We start from the raw sequence: 16,736 nt of genomic DNA, 5'->3' as shown, positions 1-16,736 counted from the left end.
CTTTGTACTCTTTTATAATAAGGAGTGAGATTTTATAAAATAAAATTAAGGGGGATTATACCTTTCCTCACTATTCAATGAGAAAAATACTTTGACTGAAGATTCCGTCTGTGCTCCTGTCTGTCGGGTCAGTGACGTGATCCTTACGAGCAGAGTGCTTGCAGTGAAAGGTCTGAACTAAGTGTGACGGGGAGAATGTGTCTGCCTCCCGGGACTTGGAGCCGGAAGCTCTGGGCTCTGTGTCCCGGCTGATTGCTTGGTGGAGGCTGGTTGGAAGCTCCTCCGTGGAGGGTTCCCCGTGTGTCTGCCCTTTATCTGTGTGACTGCCGAGTCCCCCAGCAGGGATTCCGAGCGTAGCTAGGTGTTGTCTTCACTGGTGAGCAGAGGGGTGAGAGACTGACTGTCCAGGGCTGCTGGGTGAGTGGCCAGGGCCCAGGCTCCAGCCTCGCCAGCTGACCAGTTGGGTGACCTGCAGCAAAGCACTTGCTCCCTGGAGTCTTCATGTGTAGAAGGCCTCAGTGGTTGTTTAAGAATTACTGTGAAAGCATACAAATTTAAACAAATGAGTACAAGCAAGTAGTTATTACCACATTGTTTATCTAAAGAAAACATTTTTTTTTGCATTTTCCTCACATTTGGATTTCCCAGTACTATGAAACAGGGTGAGTATTATTATCCTCATTTACAGGTGAATCTGCTGAGCCCTAAGGATTTAATCCTTGAGTATAAGGCAGGGATCCACAAACTAAGGCCCAAAGTCCAATTATAGCCCACACCTATTTTTGTATTGCTCCTTGAGCTAAACAGGATTATTATATTTTTTTAAATGGTTGAGAGGAAAATCAAAGAATGTGGCATCAAAACTATGTGAAATTCCCATGTCCATCAGTAAGTTTTGCTGGAGCACAGTCATACCTTCGGTCATGACCAGTCTGCTCACCCCTGCAATTTAAGCGGCAGAGTTAAGTGGTTGCAGTGGAGACTGTGAGGAGCAAGTCTAAAATACCTACTCTCTGACCTTGTACAGGAAAAGTGTGCTGACCCTGGCGCAGGTCACAGAGCAAAGCAGCACCCTTCCTGGCTTCCTGAAGCCCTCCGCCCCCTGCCCCCACCCACTCCGCGTGCTGTCCCTGCAGCCTCCAAGGCTGACCGCAGGTTCGCCTGTCCAGGTGGCGTGAGGAGCTGTGATCGCTCGGTCGCACTGCACTGCTGGGCAGTGGCGTCCCTGTGCATGCACTGCTCTGGGGGCGGTGCGTCCTCAGGCCCGCCAAGGGCAGCAGGCCCAGCCTGGAGGTGGGGACAGACTCTCACCGCCTGCCCCCTTCCCCACAAGGGGACGAGGGCACCCAGGAGGTTGGTGGGCTGCAGATCCTGGTCCAGTTCTGATATTTACAGCCAAGTGTCCGCTGCTCCGTCCCTCCCACTCTCCAGACTGGGCCTTCCCAGGGACTCCAGAGGCATCAGGCCCTTGGGTGGCAGAGCAGAACCGGTGTGCGTGTCCAGGTTTCCGGAGCGACTTTACTAGGTCTGGCTCACCACCTTTGAAAATGAGAGCTTGATACTTTTCCCTCCTCATTTCAGTTGTCAGTTTCTGTCCTTTTAACATATCTTCCCATCATTTTTATTTTACCACATACTGTGACACCAAACACTGTAAATTACAGTGTTATCCAGGGTTTCAGAGGTCACCATTTTTCAAAGTATTTATTTTGAAATATTCAAATCATGGTCTGAAAAACCTTTCAGATTACAGTGTTACGCATGGTTTCAGAGGCCTCCATTTTTCAGAGTGTTCATTTTGAAATATTCAACTCATGGTTTGAAATTGTCTCCCACGTGCACAGACCCACAAAAGCCTACCTGGGCACAGCCTGGAGCAAAGCTGGACCCACATTGGGGGTGAAGTCCCCGAGTACCCTTAGGGGAGTGTGCTGAGGTCTCAAGACGCAAGGGGTCTGGTCTCACAAGATGAAGCCCCCAGAAACACGGAAGGTGACAAAGAGCAGAGCTCGGAGCGCGGTGGCTCGGGCACCTTCCTGCAGGGCCCTCCAGTGCCTCTGGGGGCCTCGGGTTCCAGCCTGGGAAACAGGATGATGAGAGCAGGACCCTCCATGTACGATTTTCCTGAGGTTAAGCAATGGTGCGCATAGTTGTTTGTGATGGTGTCTGGCAGGTGCCCAGGTCTCCGTTAGTCGTGACCACCATGATTAAGTGGAGCACACACAGCTCTTCCCTTCATTTGTGCTGAGATTTTTCAATCTGCCTCCTTTTCCCTTATGTTTTCCTCCTACCATATTTGGGGGACAGGTGGTTTCAGGGTGGACTCCAGTTGTTCAGGGACCGATAAGTATGTAAAAGTACCTCTCACATCAGTGTCGTACTAGCCCATCATCGTAAAAACCAGGAAAGAAAAATGGAAACTAGAACCAAATCCATATCAAGAGTTCTTGGAGAAATACGCCAAGTATTCTCACCTGAAAAGCCCTTCTATCTATAGAAGGTCACGGTAACCCTTTGTAGGTGCACGGGCCTGCACCAGTGTTGACCCTGCCATGTGAGAACCAGCTTGAGAAGAACACAGCAGCAAGAACTCCCTGTTCACCTGGCGTCACAGTATCCACACCCACATTGATCACGAGTGACGCCCGGGTGTTTGGGATAATCCCCAGAGCTTTTTTTTGTAGCATTCACGTAGCACCAAAAGACAGAAACTGCAGACTCTTTCTTGTGATGGTGTAAACTAAAGTGTATGCAGCTTGTTTTTTTCCCATATCAGTTTTGCGTGCCAGCCTGATGTATGAGCCATCTTCTTTTTTCTCCCTGCGAGCAGTTCAGAGGTTGTCTCTCTGCTGAGGGTTGTATAAAATGAGGCAGTCCTGGGAGCTGCTGCAGCTCCACCCAGAGGGCTCCTGCCAGGGAGGCCTCAGAAGCAGAGGGCACCAAGGAGATCGCAGCCCTTGGTCACCTGTCATCTGCAGGGCCCACCGCAGCTTGACGTGCGTCTCTGTGATCCTGACAACCCCCGCAGGCGGACGTGTTCTCATCGGACACGTGAGGGCACCACTGAAGCCCAGATGGGGCTGTGGGCGCCCGTGTGCAGCTCTGCCTGGCCTGGCTCCTGCGCCTCAGGCTCACGGCCCCCCTTGTGTACCTGGAGTGCACGCCTTCTTTCTGTTCAGTGGGCACTCACCGGGTGCCTCCCCAGTGCCGGCTCTGGTTTGCAGGCTGAGAACAGGACTGTAGATGAGCTGCAGCAGGGCCCGCTGCCCCGGGGGCTCTGCTCCCAAGAGCCAGGGGACGAGCAGAGAGCTGGTAGTGACGGGCCCTGAGCAGAGCATGCTGGGCAGCGTGATTGAGAGTGGCTCAGGGCCAGGAGGGCTCTCTGAGCATGTGGCACCCAGGCGGCAGACACTGTTACTTAGGGAGATGGAAGGACGGGCAGATAGTGACCCCAGTGGCCCTGGGAAGCCCGCTGAGTCCTGGGCTCCTGACATCTTAGTGGAGCTGAGAACCCAGGGCAGGGCCTGATGATGACTCCAGGGCAGCTCTGGTAACAGGGCGGCTAGGGGAGGGAGGCATGGCCAGAGTTTTGGGCAGTTTTGTAGCAGAATCCAGCCTCCTCAGGGTCAGCTAATGTGTTTTGCCTCTAAGGGGGTGTGTGTTGTATGTGAAAGAGGACCATGGGGGTGGGTCTGTGGGTGCAGGAGATCAAGTCGCCACACTGCCGACAGTGTGGACGGCTGAGGGTCCGCCTGTGTGGCCTTAGCCTGACACTGTCCCCCACTTAGTCCTCTTCCTCACCCCAGCCTTGGCGGCACACTCTGTCCCCAAATTTCATTTCACAGTTTCTGCTCAGCCACCTTATACAAAAGCAAGGCTGCAGACCTAGAAACCACCACCACTTCTGGCATCCATTGAGAACAGGATGTCCTAAGAACAAGATAGGGGAGAGAAATGTAGGAATGTAAGGTGTGGGATAGATTAAATAATTTTTTTCTTTAATCCTGAAAGTAGTAATATTTATAAACATGGAAGAATACCATAAATTATCCCCTGTCATACAGGGCTTAGGAATAGGTCACGTTTGCCGAATACCTGAAGGAATGCCGGTTTATGGACTTTGTGTTCTGCCAGTTGAAGTTGTTGTTACTTGAATTACTTTTAATGATGATGACAAATGAAGAAATGAATTCTTTGAACCACTTTTACATTTGATCTCAGTTGTTAGCATAGCAGTATGCAGAAGTTGACGTTCTAGTGACTATAAACAGTATATAGTCTCTGTTGTCTTTGGTTTCTATAATTTTAATATCTGAGTGAAGTAATAATGGCAGCACAGAAGAGAGAGCTTTCAATTCTTTAGAACTTATAGCCTCCTCTGCTGGCCCAGCAGCTTAAACCCTGTGCACAGAGCTACTCAAGGTTTTTGTCTTTCCAGTACGAGAAAAACAGAGAAGACCCGAGTGATTTTTCAGTGTAATTATTATCCAAGTGAGTGTGTGTTTTCCTCGAAAGGAGTCTTCCCCCCATTAATATGGAGATGGGTCATTAAGTTCCTGCATTACTGAGAGGAATTAATGGAAGCATTGGAACTTATACCAGAGAAGAACTCGATTTCTATGCTATTCTGATTTTATTATTTTTGACACATCTTTTACCCTTTTGACATGAATAGACACTGTTCAAATATCTGAGTGAAAAGTTACAAGAGCAATTCCTGGGTTGCTTTCACTCTGAACAGATAAAGTAAGTTATCTCAAACGTCCACGTGCCATTTTGTTTTCTGAAGAACGTGCAGAATATGCTGTGAGGTCTGATTGCGAATGAAGTCTGAGCTGTGCTTGGAGAAGCCCCAGTGGACGGCGGTGCGGCTTTGCGCGTGTGCTCCGTGTAGGGAGGCGGGGCTTCACCGTCAGCCCCAACCACTTGGTGCATTTGAGTTGTGCACACAGTCATTTCCTGTCTTCTGTTTTCCACAAGGGTTTTCTGTGTCAGTCTGTGTGCTCTCCGAGGAACAAGTCTCTGTATTATGACATGGTGGACCGTGATGTCACCTTTATTTCCATAAATGACTCATGTGTGAGCAAAAATTGAGTAATAGTGTTTTAAAAATATGTCAGCATAGCAGGGGATGCAGGCAGATTATTTTGCCTTTTCAAATTAGTTCAAGGCCAGGGGGTCGGAGATTTAACCTCTTCCAACATATGTGTTTCCTCTCCTACAGAAACAGATGATTATGCCGAGATCATAGATGAAGAGGACACTTACACCATGCCCTCCAGTGAGTAGCTTTGGTTTTGCTCCTGTTCAGATTTGACAGAGTTTTAAATATCTCATGTTTAAATGTTTTAGATGTTTATTGTCATTTTACTACCTTATTGAGTTCATAGTAGAAATACTCTCTGCAGCCTTCCATGCCCACTGCCAGGTCAGAAGCCTGAAACTCAAATATCTATCGTAAGTCAGTTCAGTTATGGGGATTTTGTAATCTTGTGCTCTTGCTCTGTGATAATATATAACCTTTAATGATTAAAGCATTTCCTGTCTGTAGGAAATTAGTATTTAAACACACACACACATACAGTTCTTTGAATGCACACGTTTTAATGAGTCACATTTCCCCTCTGAGGTTTCATTTCTTATTGCCCTTGACTAAGCAATTACAAAGAGCTTCCTGCATCCAGTCCTTCCAGCTCGGGGTGGGAGGTGTGGGGAGAGCAGGACTCCTCACCACCCCTCGCCCCACAGCAGCCCGGCAGTGTCACCCTCTACTTCTCTGCCATGCGGCATGCTGGTGAGGAGAGCTTGGGAGCCCCAGCTCTCCAGGTGGAGTGTGTATAGTCCCAGCTCTGGAAAATTTCAAGGGCATGTCTCAATTAAAAAAAAAAGTTAACCCTACCTCTTAAAGAGGCCTGATTAGGAGTCCTCCTTTTAAGCCTTCGAGGCCTAGTAATTCAGCATCTAATATCCTGGTTTTAGTAAAGCTCTGTGTGTTTGTAAAATGTTTCAGATTCTTTACCCTGTTGTATAAATATTTTGAAAGTTGTTCTCAATAGATTTCCTACACATGTTGAGATTTACCAAAATAAAGAGAAATAGCCCAGTCCAACTCAACCCCGTGGGTATCCTGCAGGGGAAAAGGTGGGGGTGGGGGCACTGAACTTCTTTCTAAGGGCTCCCGGGTTGGTGATTTGAAACGGAGGCGAGTTGAGACTTAAATGTGTTTACTGTGACTCACAGTAGCAATTTGGAGAAATGTTTAAATTTTGGTTTCAAGGTTCGGTTAGCCACTTAGTCTTTTGTACCTTCTTGCAGACTATCCATATTTTTATTCGTGTATTATTCATAGTTGAGTAGTAAATGTCCAACATGCTAACTTTTCTCTAAACCCCAGAAAAATGGGTCACCGTATGAGGAGTTTCTGGGGTAGAAGCGCAAAGCGTTGCACGTCACATTGCATTAGCTTGAGGGTATCGTGCTGTCGCTCGTGTTCGGTCCTCTTTTTTGACTCATGTTAGTAGTCGAAATATTTGACAAAATAAATGTAGAAATGTACTCTCCGAGTTTGTTGTTTTTAACCTGATTGCTATTAGTTATTTCTAAGCAAGGTCTTCACTTTTTTTCTCTCTTAATTGCGATACAGAAAGCTATGGAATAGATGAAGGTAACAGGATTCCTTTAAAATAACTGCATTTGCTTGCAATTGCAACCCACGGAATGATACGGGATGTCTCAGTTTCCAGTTAACTTTTATTTTTAAACTTTTTCATTGGTTTACTCATGCTGTTAAATCAATGGAACTACCAGCTAAAGTGATTTTAAAGAGGAAAATGACCATCTAAAATTTGGGTTGAATTTTCCATGTGATTTCTAATTTGACAAATTAGAAGAAATCAAAATACCAAGCAGGTCATTGGATTAAAATCATCTCCTAGGGTCCCAGTGGGTAGTTTCTTTCCATGTGCCTCCAAATAATTGGGTTTGTATAAATCATGACAATTGAATACATTAATTTGAGGCTGATGCTCTCAAAAATATAAAATACTTGTAATCTGTTATGTGATACATTCAACCTTGTTCCCAAATCTTCTGACTTAAAGCTGGTCCTGGAAGCTACCTCTTTAAACTCGTTTAGCTCCGTGAATAATATAGATAGGATTATAATGAAGTGGAACACTCTTAAACTTTTAAAACACGAACTTACTCATGCCGCAGTTTTTTCCCTCCATGTCTACAGACTTTAGTTACTTGTGAAATAATTGCTTTAAATAACCATTTGTAGACTTCATATATTAATACCTGAACTAATAGTATATATTAATTAAATATACAAACTTGGAGCAATTATTTAGCAGACTGTCGAATTAATCAACTGAATCAGACATTCAAAAATATGAAAAAAAAACCTACCTTGTAAAAAACTCATCATTTTTATAATTAAAGCAGTGCCATAACAGTTACATAAATTCCTTTTAAATACTCGTTTAAGAGAATTCCACTCTGTTTAAAGCATTTTCATAGAATGATGTGCCACAAATGAAACTCTTACTCATCGATGATGATGAAATGAAATGTGTCCCATGTTTTCTGCACTGGGGATGTTGCACTGAAGTGTCTTCTGGTGTGTGGATCGTGTTTTGCAGCCAGGGACTATGAGATTCAGAGAGAAAGAATAGAACTCGGCCGGTGCATTGGAGAGGGCCAGTTTGGAGACGTGCACCAGGGCACCTACACGAGCCCGGTAAGTCTGTCGGGCGGCCCCCCCGATGCCTGCGCCGCCTCCTGCATGGCCTGCTCCTGTCGGTCCTCGTGAGGCCCTGCTTCCTCAGGGTGTTTCCCGTTGTCCTCTGCAAGGCTTATCATATACATCAGTTCACTTGCTATGTTCAGAAACCCAGACTGGCAAAGTTAGCTCCTGAGAGCTGGTCTGTCTTTTATTCGTTCTCATCTTTCATTCAGCCTGTGTCATCAGTAACCATTCTATAGCCCTTTGCCTACATGCTGCCCCGAAATCTCAGGCTTAGCATCCATCTGAAGCCATGCATCGTTAGAGAGCCGTGCTTCTATTGTCTTATGAAAGCACCATGTTCAATATTTGAGTGTGACTTGACAGAAGCGACTGATTTATGGTCTTACGGAAGTTTCTGTTGTTATTCAGATCTCTTGTAAAAATGGGCATTTTATGTCATTTCTGAAATGCATCAGTCAGCCTTAGGTTCACACAGAGGTAGACGTCATGGTGCTGTCCTAGAAGTTTGCCATCTCAAATTCAGAGCAGTGTGGTGTGTCGCTGGAGACTGTGAGAAGGCCCCGAGCTCAGGCGTTCAGCAGACAGACCTCTGTGCCAGCCAGCTGCTCTCCTCTGGGGGCCTGGCGACCGCTCCCTCCAGAGTGGTCCTGCCACATGGGCACACCTCCCACAGGGTTGGAGAGGGACTGTAGTCCCCCGGGTCTATGTTAGTCTTGTGGCCATTTATGTTGCTCTTGCTTGAGAGCGTGTCCTAGAATCACAGTGTACAGTTAGCATGAAATCTAAAACAAATTAATGCAATTGAGGATACTTTTAAGATAACGCAAAATAAAGACGCACCCTGGCCATGACTTGTAAGTGTGCCTTTCCATTTAAAAGAAAAATATTAAAAGTGTTTGTTAATTCCACAAATATTTATTGAACACATACTATGAATCAGGTTGCTGTTCTAATGAGGTGGGTTTTTTTTTTTTTTTTTGGTGAATAGGGCACCTGAAATAAGAGAAATAGATGGTTCTGGAAGGGACCACCCAAAGCCAAGGATAGGATAAACACATACATTTCCAGGGTAGAAGCCACAGGGCCGCCCCCTCCCCTCCTGCAGGTCTTTGTTCTCGTCCCCTCTCCGCTCTGTCTCCAGGAGCTTACCTTCTAACCTGCTCTGCGACGTCTCAGTGTCTCGCTCACGGTGTCTGTCCGTATCCTCTGCTGGGACATCAGCTGGCGGTGCACAGGGTTGCCGGCCCTTGTTCCCGATGCAGCCTGCGCCCCTGCAGGAGTCCCGGAGGCACCACGGGTGGGGGGTGGGTGTTTGTGGGACACGAGTCACCTGCAGCATTTTACTTACATGTCTGCTTTCTGGGGATTTTCTACAGAGGATTTTAAGTGTTCCTCCCACTGTTAAGATTTTATAGTTCTGATTCTGTCTGATCCAGAATCCACAGAGGTGCAGAATAAACTGCCCTTCCTGAATGTGCCCACTGATTAACACAGAGACCTCTTGTTCCATGTGTCCCCATCACAGGAGAATCCAGCTTTGGCGGTTGCAATTAAAACATGTAAAAACTGTACTTCGGACAGTGTGAGAGAGAAGTTCCTTCAAGAAGCCTGTAAGTTTGTAGACATTTCTGTGGGACTCCATTTTGACTTTCTGTCTATGAAATCCAAACGGTCTCTGAAGAAGAAAAACAATGTTTTGACTTTTGTGAGGCAGCTACATTTATTCTCTTGCCATGCAGTTCATATCTGTATTTGTCGAGGCTCATGGGTACAGAGTTCTCCAGGGGGGCTATCACATTTGGGGTGTGAAGACAGATTGACTTACTGCCTCTTCATCCCCTGGCACTTTGTACCATAACTATCTCCACACTGGGGTTGGGCAGACGTAGTGATGCCCGCAGGTCCTGGAGTTGGGCGGTGAGCAGGACAGACAGTCCCTGCAGGAGGGAACCCGAGAATGAGTGGGGAGCAGGGCCCAGACCATCCCGAGGGGCCGCCGTAGAGAGTCGTGTGTGGCAGGCCCTCTCCTGAGGACAGCCCCGTGCAGAGCAGGCCCTGGCCCCGCCTGTGTGCACATCAGCTCCTCCCCCTGCCTCCGGCTGGGTCCTTCATCCTGCTGCCACGGGGCTTGTTCCTCCCGACCGGCGGAGTTGAAGGGCCTCTTGTTCAGAGGCTTTGTCGCGGGAGCCTGGTCTTTCCCTTCCCAAGTGTCCATAATTAAATACACGATGCCTCTCTCTCCCTCTAGACTGTAAGTCTCAGTGGGGACAGGGACCGTGTCTGTTTTGCTCATGGCTCAGCGCCAGAGCCAGCACAGCGCTTAACTCACAGAAGTTGGTTGTAGCTGTTGGTCGCATGAATGAATCTTGGTGTCTTTCGTCACATGTACATGGAATTTCGATAAATATTTACCACCCAGCGGCCCAATAAGTGATAAGTCATGGAGTAAACCAGATGGTCACTTCATCAGTCAAGTCAGAGCAAGTCCTGATCCTGTTCCTTGGTCTTTGACTGGAGTACGAGACAGGGCCTGGTGATGACTTCCGCCTCAACTAGTGTGCTTCTGCAGGGCGTCAAGGCTGAGAAAACACGGACTGCGTATCAGCCAGCATTACCTAACAGCCTGTGTGCTTTTCCTTTGGTGGTAAAGTGCATTATATATTTCAAAAATGTACACTTTTAAAATTTGCTTACCTTTCTCTAAAATTTTTCCGAGTAGGTATTGTGATTTTTGTAAGACTTTGGAATCATCATTACAAAAATCAGTTTTAGCATTTTGTAAGTAGTCAGGTCAAACTAACCTTGTTTTCTTTTTGAAAGGCTGTAATTTCAGAGAAACATGCTACAGGCAGTATACCTAAAATCCTGCAGGGCTTTGACAGGCTATATATGTAAGTGTGGCAGTATGTCCTAGATGAGGGGTCATTAAACTCTTTCTATAAAGCACCGTGTAGTAAATATCCTGGGCTCTGCAGGCCAGGTGGTCCCTGTCACGGCTGCTCAGCTCTGCCATCAGTGTGTGGAAGAGCCACAAACAACTCAAAAAGGAGTGAGCAAGACTGTGTTGCAGTGGCTCTGGTTTGTGGAAGCCAGCAGCCACCCTGGCCCGTGCGCCTGGCCCTGGGTGATGAGTCAGACTGCTGCGCCTGGTGGCTTCAGTCCCGCAGATAGTTTCCTGGCGGCCGCAGTCTCCTCTTAGCCCTGCTCTGTGCAGTATTCTCAATAATTACTCCCAAGGAAATAGGAAAGCTTGTTAACTATATGTTAAGGGTAACAAAACCGAAAGTGGGTAAGTCAATTGAAAATAAGAATAAATATACTGAGTTCCTGAATGTCTATCACACTACACTGAAGTGATGAACTGTACTGACGAGATGACTTTCAGTGGTACATTTTGGATTTTGTGCCAGGTATTGATGTGTGTGGTGTTTTCTGTTTGTTTCTTTGTTTTAAACTAACAGGTCCTATTTTTGAAATGTGTGGGAAAAATTGAGGGGAGAATACCTTAAGGGTTTGAGTTCTCTTAAGTGAGGGTGTGGTCAGTCTGCAAGAAGAGCTACTGTAGTCCTTGGGTGCGATGGTAGGATATACAGTCTTCCTTATCTACAAGTTTTACATCCACAGATTCAACCAACCGTGTGTTGAAAATATTGAGAAGAATCCCAGAAAGTCCCCAAAAGCAAAGCTTGACTCTGCTATACTCTGGCATCTGTACGCATGGTGTTCACGTCGTATTAGGTATTGCAGGAGACAGTCAAAGTACACGGAGGCTGTGCGCAGGCTGCATGCAAATGCTGTGCTGTTTTTAGACGTGCTGGAGCGTCCACAGAGTTTGGTTCCCCCCCCCCGGGGGTCCTGGGCCCCGTCCCCTGTGGATGTGGAGGGTCAGCTGTGTGATGTCTAGAGTGAAAGCAGAGTGGCCTGTCCTCCCCAGATGGACCCGGCACTGAGCTGCAGTCCACACTGGGCTCCGTACTAGAGTGGGTATGACGAGACATTTTCTCCTGCGTTGTTGCTCGTGTTCTTGCTTAGCAACATAAAAATCAACCCTGAATTGGTCCCCAAAATTAAAACAATTTTTTTTTTTTTCATTTCAATAGTCTGTGAAATCCAGGTACTTTGGGGGGACCACTGCACTAGGTTGCCTATAAAGTTGCTTCCAGGTTTGAGGTTCTATAGTTCTAGGAATGTTGTCCTGCGTCTCAGTCATCCTAGAGTACTGGGCAGGTGACTTCCTTAACCTGATGTTAGAAATGTGTACATGCTTAAAAATAGGTCCCCACATCTAAGTATGTGTACCTGTGCAGGGCCCTCTTGGTCATCTTAGGCTCAGCAAAGCAGTCACACTCACGTGACTGCCACAGGCCACTTCTGGCATCAGACTTTCTGAGAGGAGTTCAGGACTGGAAGCCACATGCTGGCATTTCCACATAGGGAAGTCCTCACAGTGGTCCAGGAACTGCTTCCTTAGCCCTGAAAGTGCTGGGAGGTGATATGGCCACAGTGGTGGATGCCAGAGCCTCTCGGGTCAAGGAGAAATCCTCTCAAAGCCACCGGCATGGACTCTGGGGCCCTGCAGGGGACGCCCAGCAGCACTCACACACAGGAAAGCGCCTGCTGCCCCACCAGCAACTTACCAATCAGGTGGTTTTACCATGAAGGGTATTTCTTAGAGAATGAATCACACATTGCAGCTTGGTCAGCTTTCCAGAGGAAAACCTGGAAAGTTAGCCTCAGGTCAGATTTGTCCCTGGAAAAGAAAAGGAGGTTTTCTCAGCCAGTGAAAAGCTTTGAGTCCTAACCACTGGACCCCCAGGGAACTCCTGTTAGCTCCGAGTCTTAACTGAACTCGTCTTCAGGAAACTGAAAGATCTTCAAAACAATGACGGTGGACACCTGTTTCTCCCCAGTAACGATGCGTCAGTTTGACCACCCTCACATTGTGAAGCTGATCGGAGTCATCACAGAGAACCCGGTCTGGATCATCATGGAGCTGTGCACGCTCGGAGAGGTACCCGTCCCCCCACCTGCTGCGCCTGCACCCGGAAGGGAGTGTATGACGTACACTCCCGTAGTATACATAGGAGAGTGTCTGTATGTGTGCATATACTTAGTGCATGCTCGGAGAGGTGCCCGCCCCCCATCCGCCGCACCTGCACCCGCAGGGAAGTGTGTGACGCACACGCTCATAGGATACATAGGGGAGTGTGTATATGTGTGCATATACATAGTGCGTGCTTAGAGAGGTGCCCGCCCCCTACCCACTGCACCTGCACCGCAGGGAAGTGTGTGACGTGCACTCTCGTAGTATACATAGGGGAGTGTGTATATGTGTGCATATGCATAGTGCATGCTCGGAGAGGTGCCCGCCCCCATCTGCCACGCCTGCACCCACAGGGAAGTGTGTGACATACACTCTCGTAGTATACATAGGGGAGTGTGTATATGTGTGCATATACATAGTGCATGCTCCGAGAGGTGCCCGCCCCCCACCCGCTGCGCCTGCACCCGCAGGGAAGTGTGTGACGTGCACTCTCATAGTAAACATAGGAGAGTGTGTATATGTGTGCATATACATACTATAGTAGTATAGCGTCCTCATTAAATTCCCAAGTTGTCCCCTAGCTCAGTGGAGGCGGCAGGGTCTTCCCACCCCAAAGCTTTGTTAGGACAGGAAGTGGCAGGTGACCAAGTGGTTCTCTTTATTCCCTCTCTCTTGCTGTTGCCTAAAGAACACACCCACTGATTTGAGTGTGAAAAAACTGTTAGTGGAGTTTGGGTAAATGAGTGCTGAATTCAGGTAAATCAGAACTACTGCTTCATCTTTGGGGGAATTCACTTTGCAGTGTCTTTCAGACCAACTAATGTGAGTCACAGTTTCTTAAAACAGAGTGTGGGCAGATGTCCTTATTTGACCTTCTCTGCAGCGCAGAAGTCGGTGTGTCACCACCACCTGGACGCGGGTCCCCACCCAGGCCGCTGAGTCATAGATGGGCGGGCCGGCAGGGCCCTGCCCTCTGTCCGTCTCCAGGTGGCTCCATGGGCCTTCTTGGGGTGAACCTTCCAGATGTCTGCATGTGACATTGGTGCTGAAATCTAATAGGTTAACCATCTAACACATTGTGCACATTACTTGTTTCTGGAAGGACACCAGGCAGTTTTGCTTTTAGTGAGAATCGGGGTTTTAGTTTCCAGGAATCAGAGATGGCCTGGGCCCATCGTCCTCTCACGATGATGTTGGCCCTGCCTTCTGGGTACAGGGCGCTGCTGGTGGCCCCCCTGATCTCCTCCCCAGCTCTGATGACAGCTCTGTGAGGCTCTAAGAAGAAACTGTGGCTAACATTAGATGGTCTAAAAGACACTCCAAAGTGAAGTCCCCCAAAGGTGAAACAATGGTTCTGATTTATTTACCTAAATTCAGCATTCATTTACCCAAACCTCTCTAACATTGCTTCTTTCGCTCTCAAATCACTGGGCATGTTCTTTAGGCAACAGCAAGAGAGGGGAAAAAATAACCACTTGGTCACCTGCCACTTCCAGTCCTGACAAAACTTTCTGGTGAAGGAAATATCTTAAGGCCTCTAGGATTTCTCTTCTCTCCCACACCTTTCCAAATAAAATGGAGTGTTTACATAAATTGTTTTTTTTTCACATTATTTTTCTGCTTTTGTTTTTGGAGAATTTGCTAATTCTTCTGGCTTAGATCATTAATAATGCTAGAAGGAAATGGCAACCCACTCCAGTAATTCTTGCCTGGAAAATCCCATGGACGGAGGAGCCTGGTTGGCTGCTGTCCATGGGATCGCAAAGAGTCGGACACAACTGAGCAACTTCACTTCACTTCACTTTATGTGTAGGGAGATTGTGTAGGATTGGAGTTCATCTGCCTTCTTTGCTATATTGGCATTTAGCTGAATTAGTCTTGATGGGCATAGTATGGACCCGTAAGCCTAGTGCATAAACACCTGTAAACACGAAACCATTTTACCCTTCTTCACCCAAGATTCCCTGGTGGCAAAGGGGGGCTTTTTGCCTCCCCTTTGTCTTCATCCCCTTGTGCTCAGGTCGGCCTGGGGCATGGGGTGGCCTGGGGAGGTGGGCTGACCGTGGTTGTGGAGGAGGCTTGTTTTGTAACTAGATTCTCTTTTTTGTTCTCCAGCTCTCATTATCTGGTGGTATTTTATAACACACCTTTATTCATTCCCTGGAACCATCTTTCTGTATTTTTTCAGAAATGTGTCTGTAATCTTTAGGACTCTAATTTTTGCAATTGGATCTCAAATGAAGAATAATTAAGCATGATTTCTGAGATGATGTGTCTCTTTCATTATGCCTGTTTTTGTTTTTGTTTTTGTTTTTCTTTTTTAGGATAGAATTGAAGGCATTCTCATAAAAGTGCGTTTGGACCTTTCCAGATCGTTGTTGAATGTAGCTCTTCAGCTATTGATTTTTAGTCTCTGACACTAATTATTTCTCTTGTTCCTTTTGGTCACTGTTGAAAAAGCTGCGGTCGTTTCTGCAAGTAAGGAAATACAGTTTGGATCTAGCGTCTTTGATCCTGTATGCCTATCAGCTTAGTACAGCCCTTGCGTATCTGGAGAGTAAAAGATTTGTGCACAGGTGAGACCAGTCATGAAGCTGGTGAGCTGCCTCTGAGTGGGGGGGTGGGTGGAAAGAGGTTCTCACGGTGCCTGAGGCCCTTTGCCCCTCTTGACTCCTACACAGACAGCGCTGAAAGTCCTGCTGTGTAGTGCCATGGCATGGGACCTCCTGGAGTTGAGGTCTTTTCCTCACATGGAGTTTGAAGCAGATCACTGGTTCCTTCCAGAGATACTATTGGCAGCCTCTGTGTGGCACTGTGGACCTCAAACGTATTGTTGTGGAACTTTCTAGGACACCATAGTGTCATGAGTATCTGTTGGCCTTCTGCAGAATTTCTGTTCTTAATCTGGGTCTCTCATTTGAGTACAAGTGAAAGCCGTTACAATTCATTTGCCTAGTATTTTGTGTTGCTAGTGTTCTGAAGATCATTTTAATTGTATTTAATGAGATTTGTTAGTAACAGAGGGTTACACACCCTGGCCCTATACTGTCCATCAGTTATTGCAGTGGGCAGTGTGACTGTATGAAAAGTAGTAAGTGGTTTCATTATTTAAGAATTTTCTTTGCCATTATTCAGGATACTAATCACCATATTATTGAGTGAGTAAATATCTGCCAAAAGGAATATATTTGAAGTAAAACAATAAAAGCATCTCTCTTTTTCAGTGTATAATAAAGTTCCTGTTTGTATTATATACAAGCTGTCTTTCAAAGTACCTATATGTCTTTATATAATACAGATCAATTTGTGGGGTTTTCCCCTCATATTAAAATTTATTGTTCCACATTCTTCCTTTTCAGGGACATTGCTGCTCGGAACGTTTTGGTGTCCTCAAATGATTGCGTAAAATTAGGAGACTTTGGATTATCCCGATACATGGAAGATAGTACTTACTACAAAGGTAAGAAACCAGAGTGTCAAGTAGGAAGTATGTTCAGTGATTTTTAGCTCTTAAAAAAACTACATTTTAGTGTGCTCGGCTGAGCTTTGACGTAGGTGTGTAGTCAGGTCCATGGAGCAAGGACAGCCTTCTCAGTGAAGGCGCTAGAGCAATTGGTCATCCCTGGGCAAGAAACGGCCCGCAACCTACACTCACTCCCCATTAACTCAGACCCATCATAGACTTAGTTATAAGACCTAAGACTGTGAGACTTTAGGAAGAAAAATAGAGACAAATCTTTTGAATCTAGGGCAAGGTAAAGAGTCCCTGGATTTGACACCAAAAACATGCATAAAAGGGAAGAAGTAATAACTTGTTCCTCATCAGAAGTTAAAACCTTTTGTTCTGCAAAAGACCTGGGCAGATGGATGGAAAGACCACCAGTTACAGAGTGGGAGGAGATATTTGCTAACCACATCCCCAACAAAAGACTGTTACCTGGG

General features: G+C 46.6%; 1 protein-coding gene across 19 annotated transcripts in view; it reads left to right on the top strand.

Annotated features, from left to right (window-relative positions):
* Nucleotides 1-16,736, top strand: part of PTK2 (protein tyrosine kinase 2) — a 189,657-nt gene that overhangs the window by 133,401 nt on the left and 39,520 nt on the right. For 12 of the 19 annotated variants that reach the window (XM_018058634.1, XM_018058626.1, XM_018058616.1 and 9 more), the window contains 7 exons: nucleotides 5,225-5,281; nucleotides 6,644-6,664; nucleotides 7,644-7,741; nucleotides 9,276-9,360; nucleotides 12,661-12,761; nucleotides 15,255-15,370; nucleotides 16,154-16,254. In XM_018058634.1, the coding sequence (XP_017914123.1) occupies nucleotides 5,225-5,281; nucleotides 6,644-6,664; nucleotides 7,644-7,741; nucleotides 9,276-9,360; nucleotides 12,661-12,761; nucleotides 15,255-15,370; nucleotides 16,154-16,254 (579 nt within the window). The remainder of the gene's footprint in view (nucleotides 1-5,224; nucleotides 5,282-6,643; nucleotides 6,665-7,643; nucleotides 7,742-9,275; nucleotides 9,361-12,660; nucleotides 12,762-15,254; nucleotides 15,371-16,153; nucleotides 16,255-16,736) is intronic. The other 7 variants (XM_018058629.1, XM_018058632.1, XM_018058630.1 and 4 more) reach the window with 1 other exon arrangement.

The sequence above is a fragment of the Capra hircus genome, chromosome 14 (assembly GCF_001704415.2).
Source record: "Capra hircus breed San Clemente chromosome 14, ASM170441v1, whole genome shotgun sequence".
Classification (NCBI taxonomy): Eukaryota; Metazoa; Chordata; class Mammalia; order Artiodactyla; family Bovidae; genus Capra; species Capra hircus.
The sequence above is the reverse complement of the archived record's forward strand: the minus strand, read 5'-3'. Positions and strand labels throughout refer to the sequence as shown.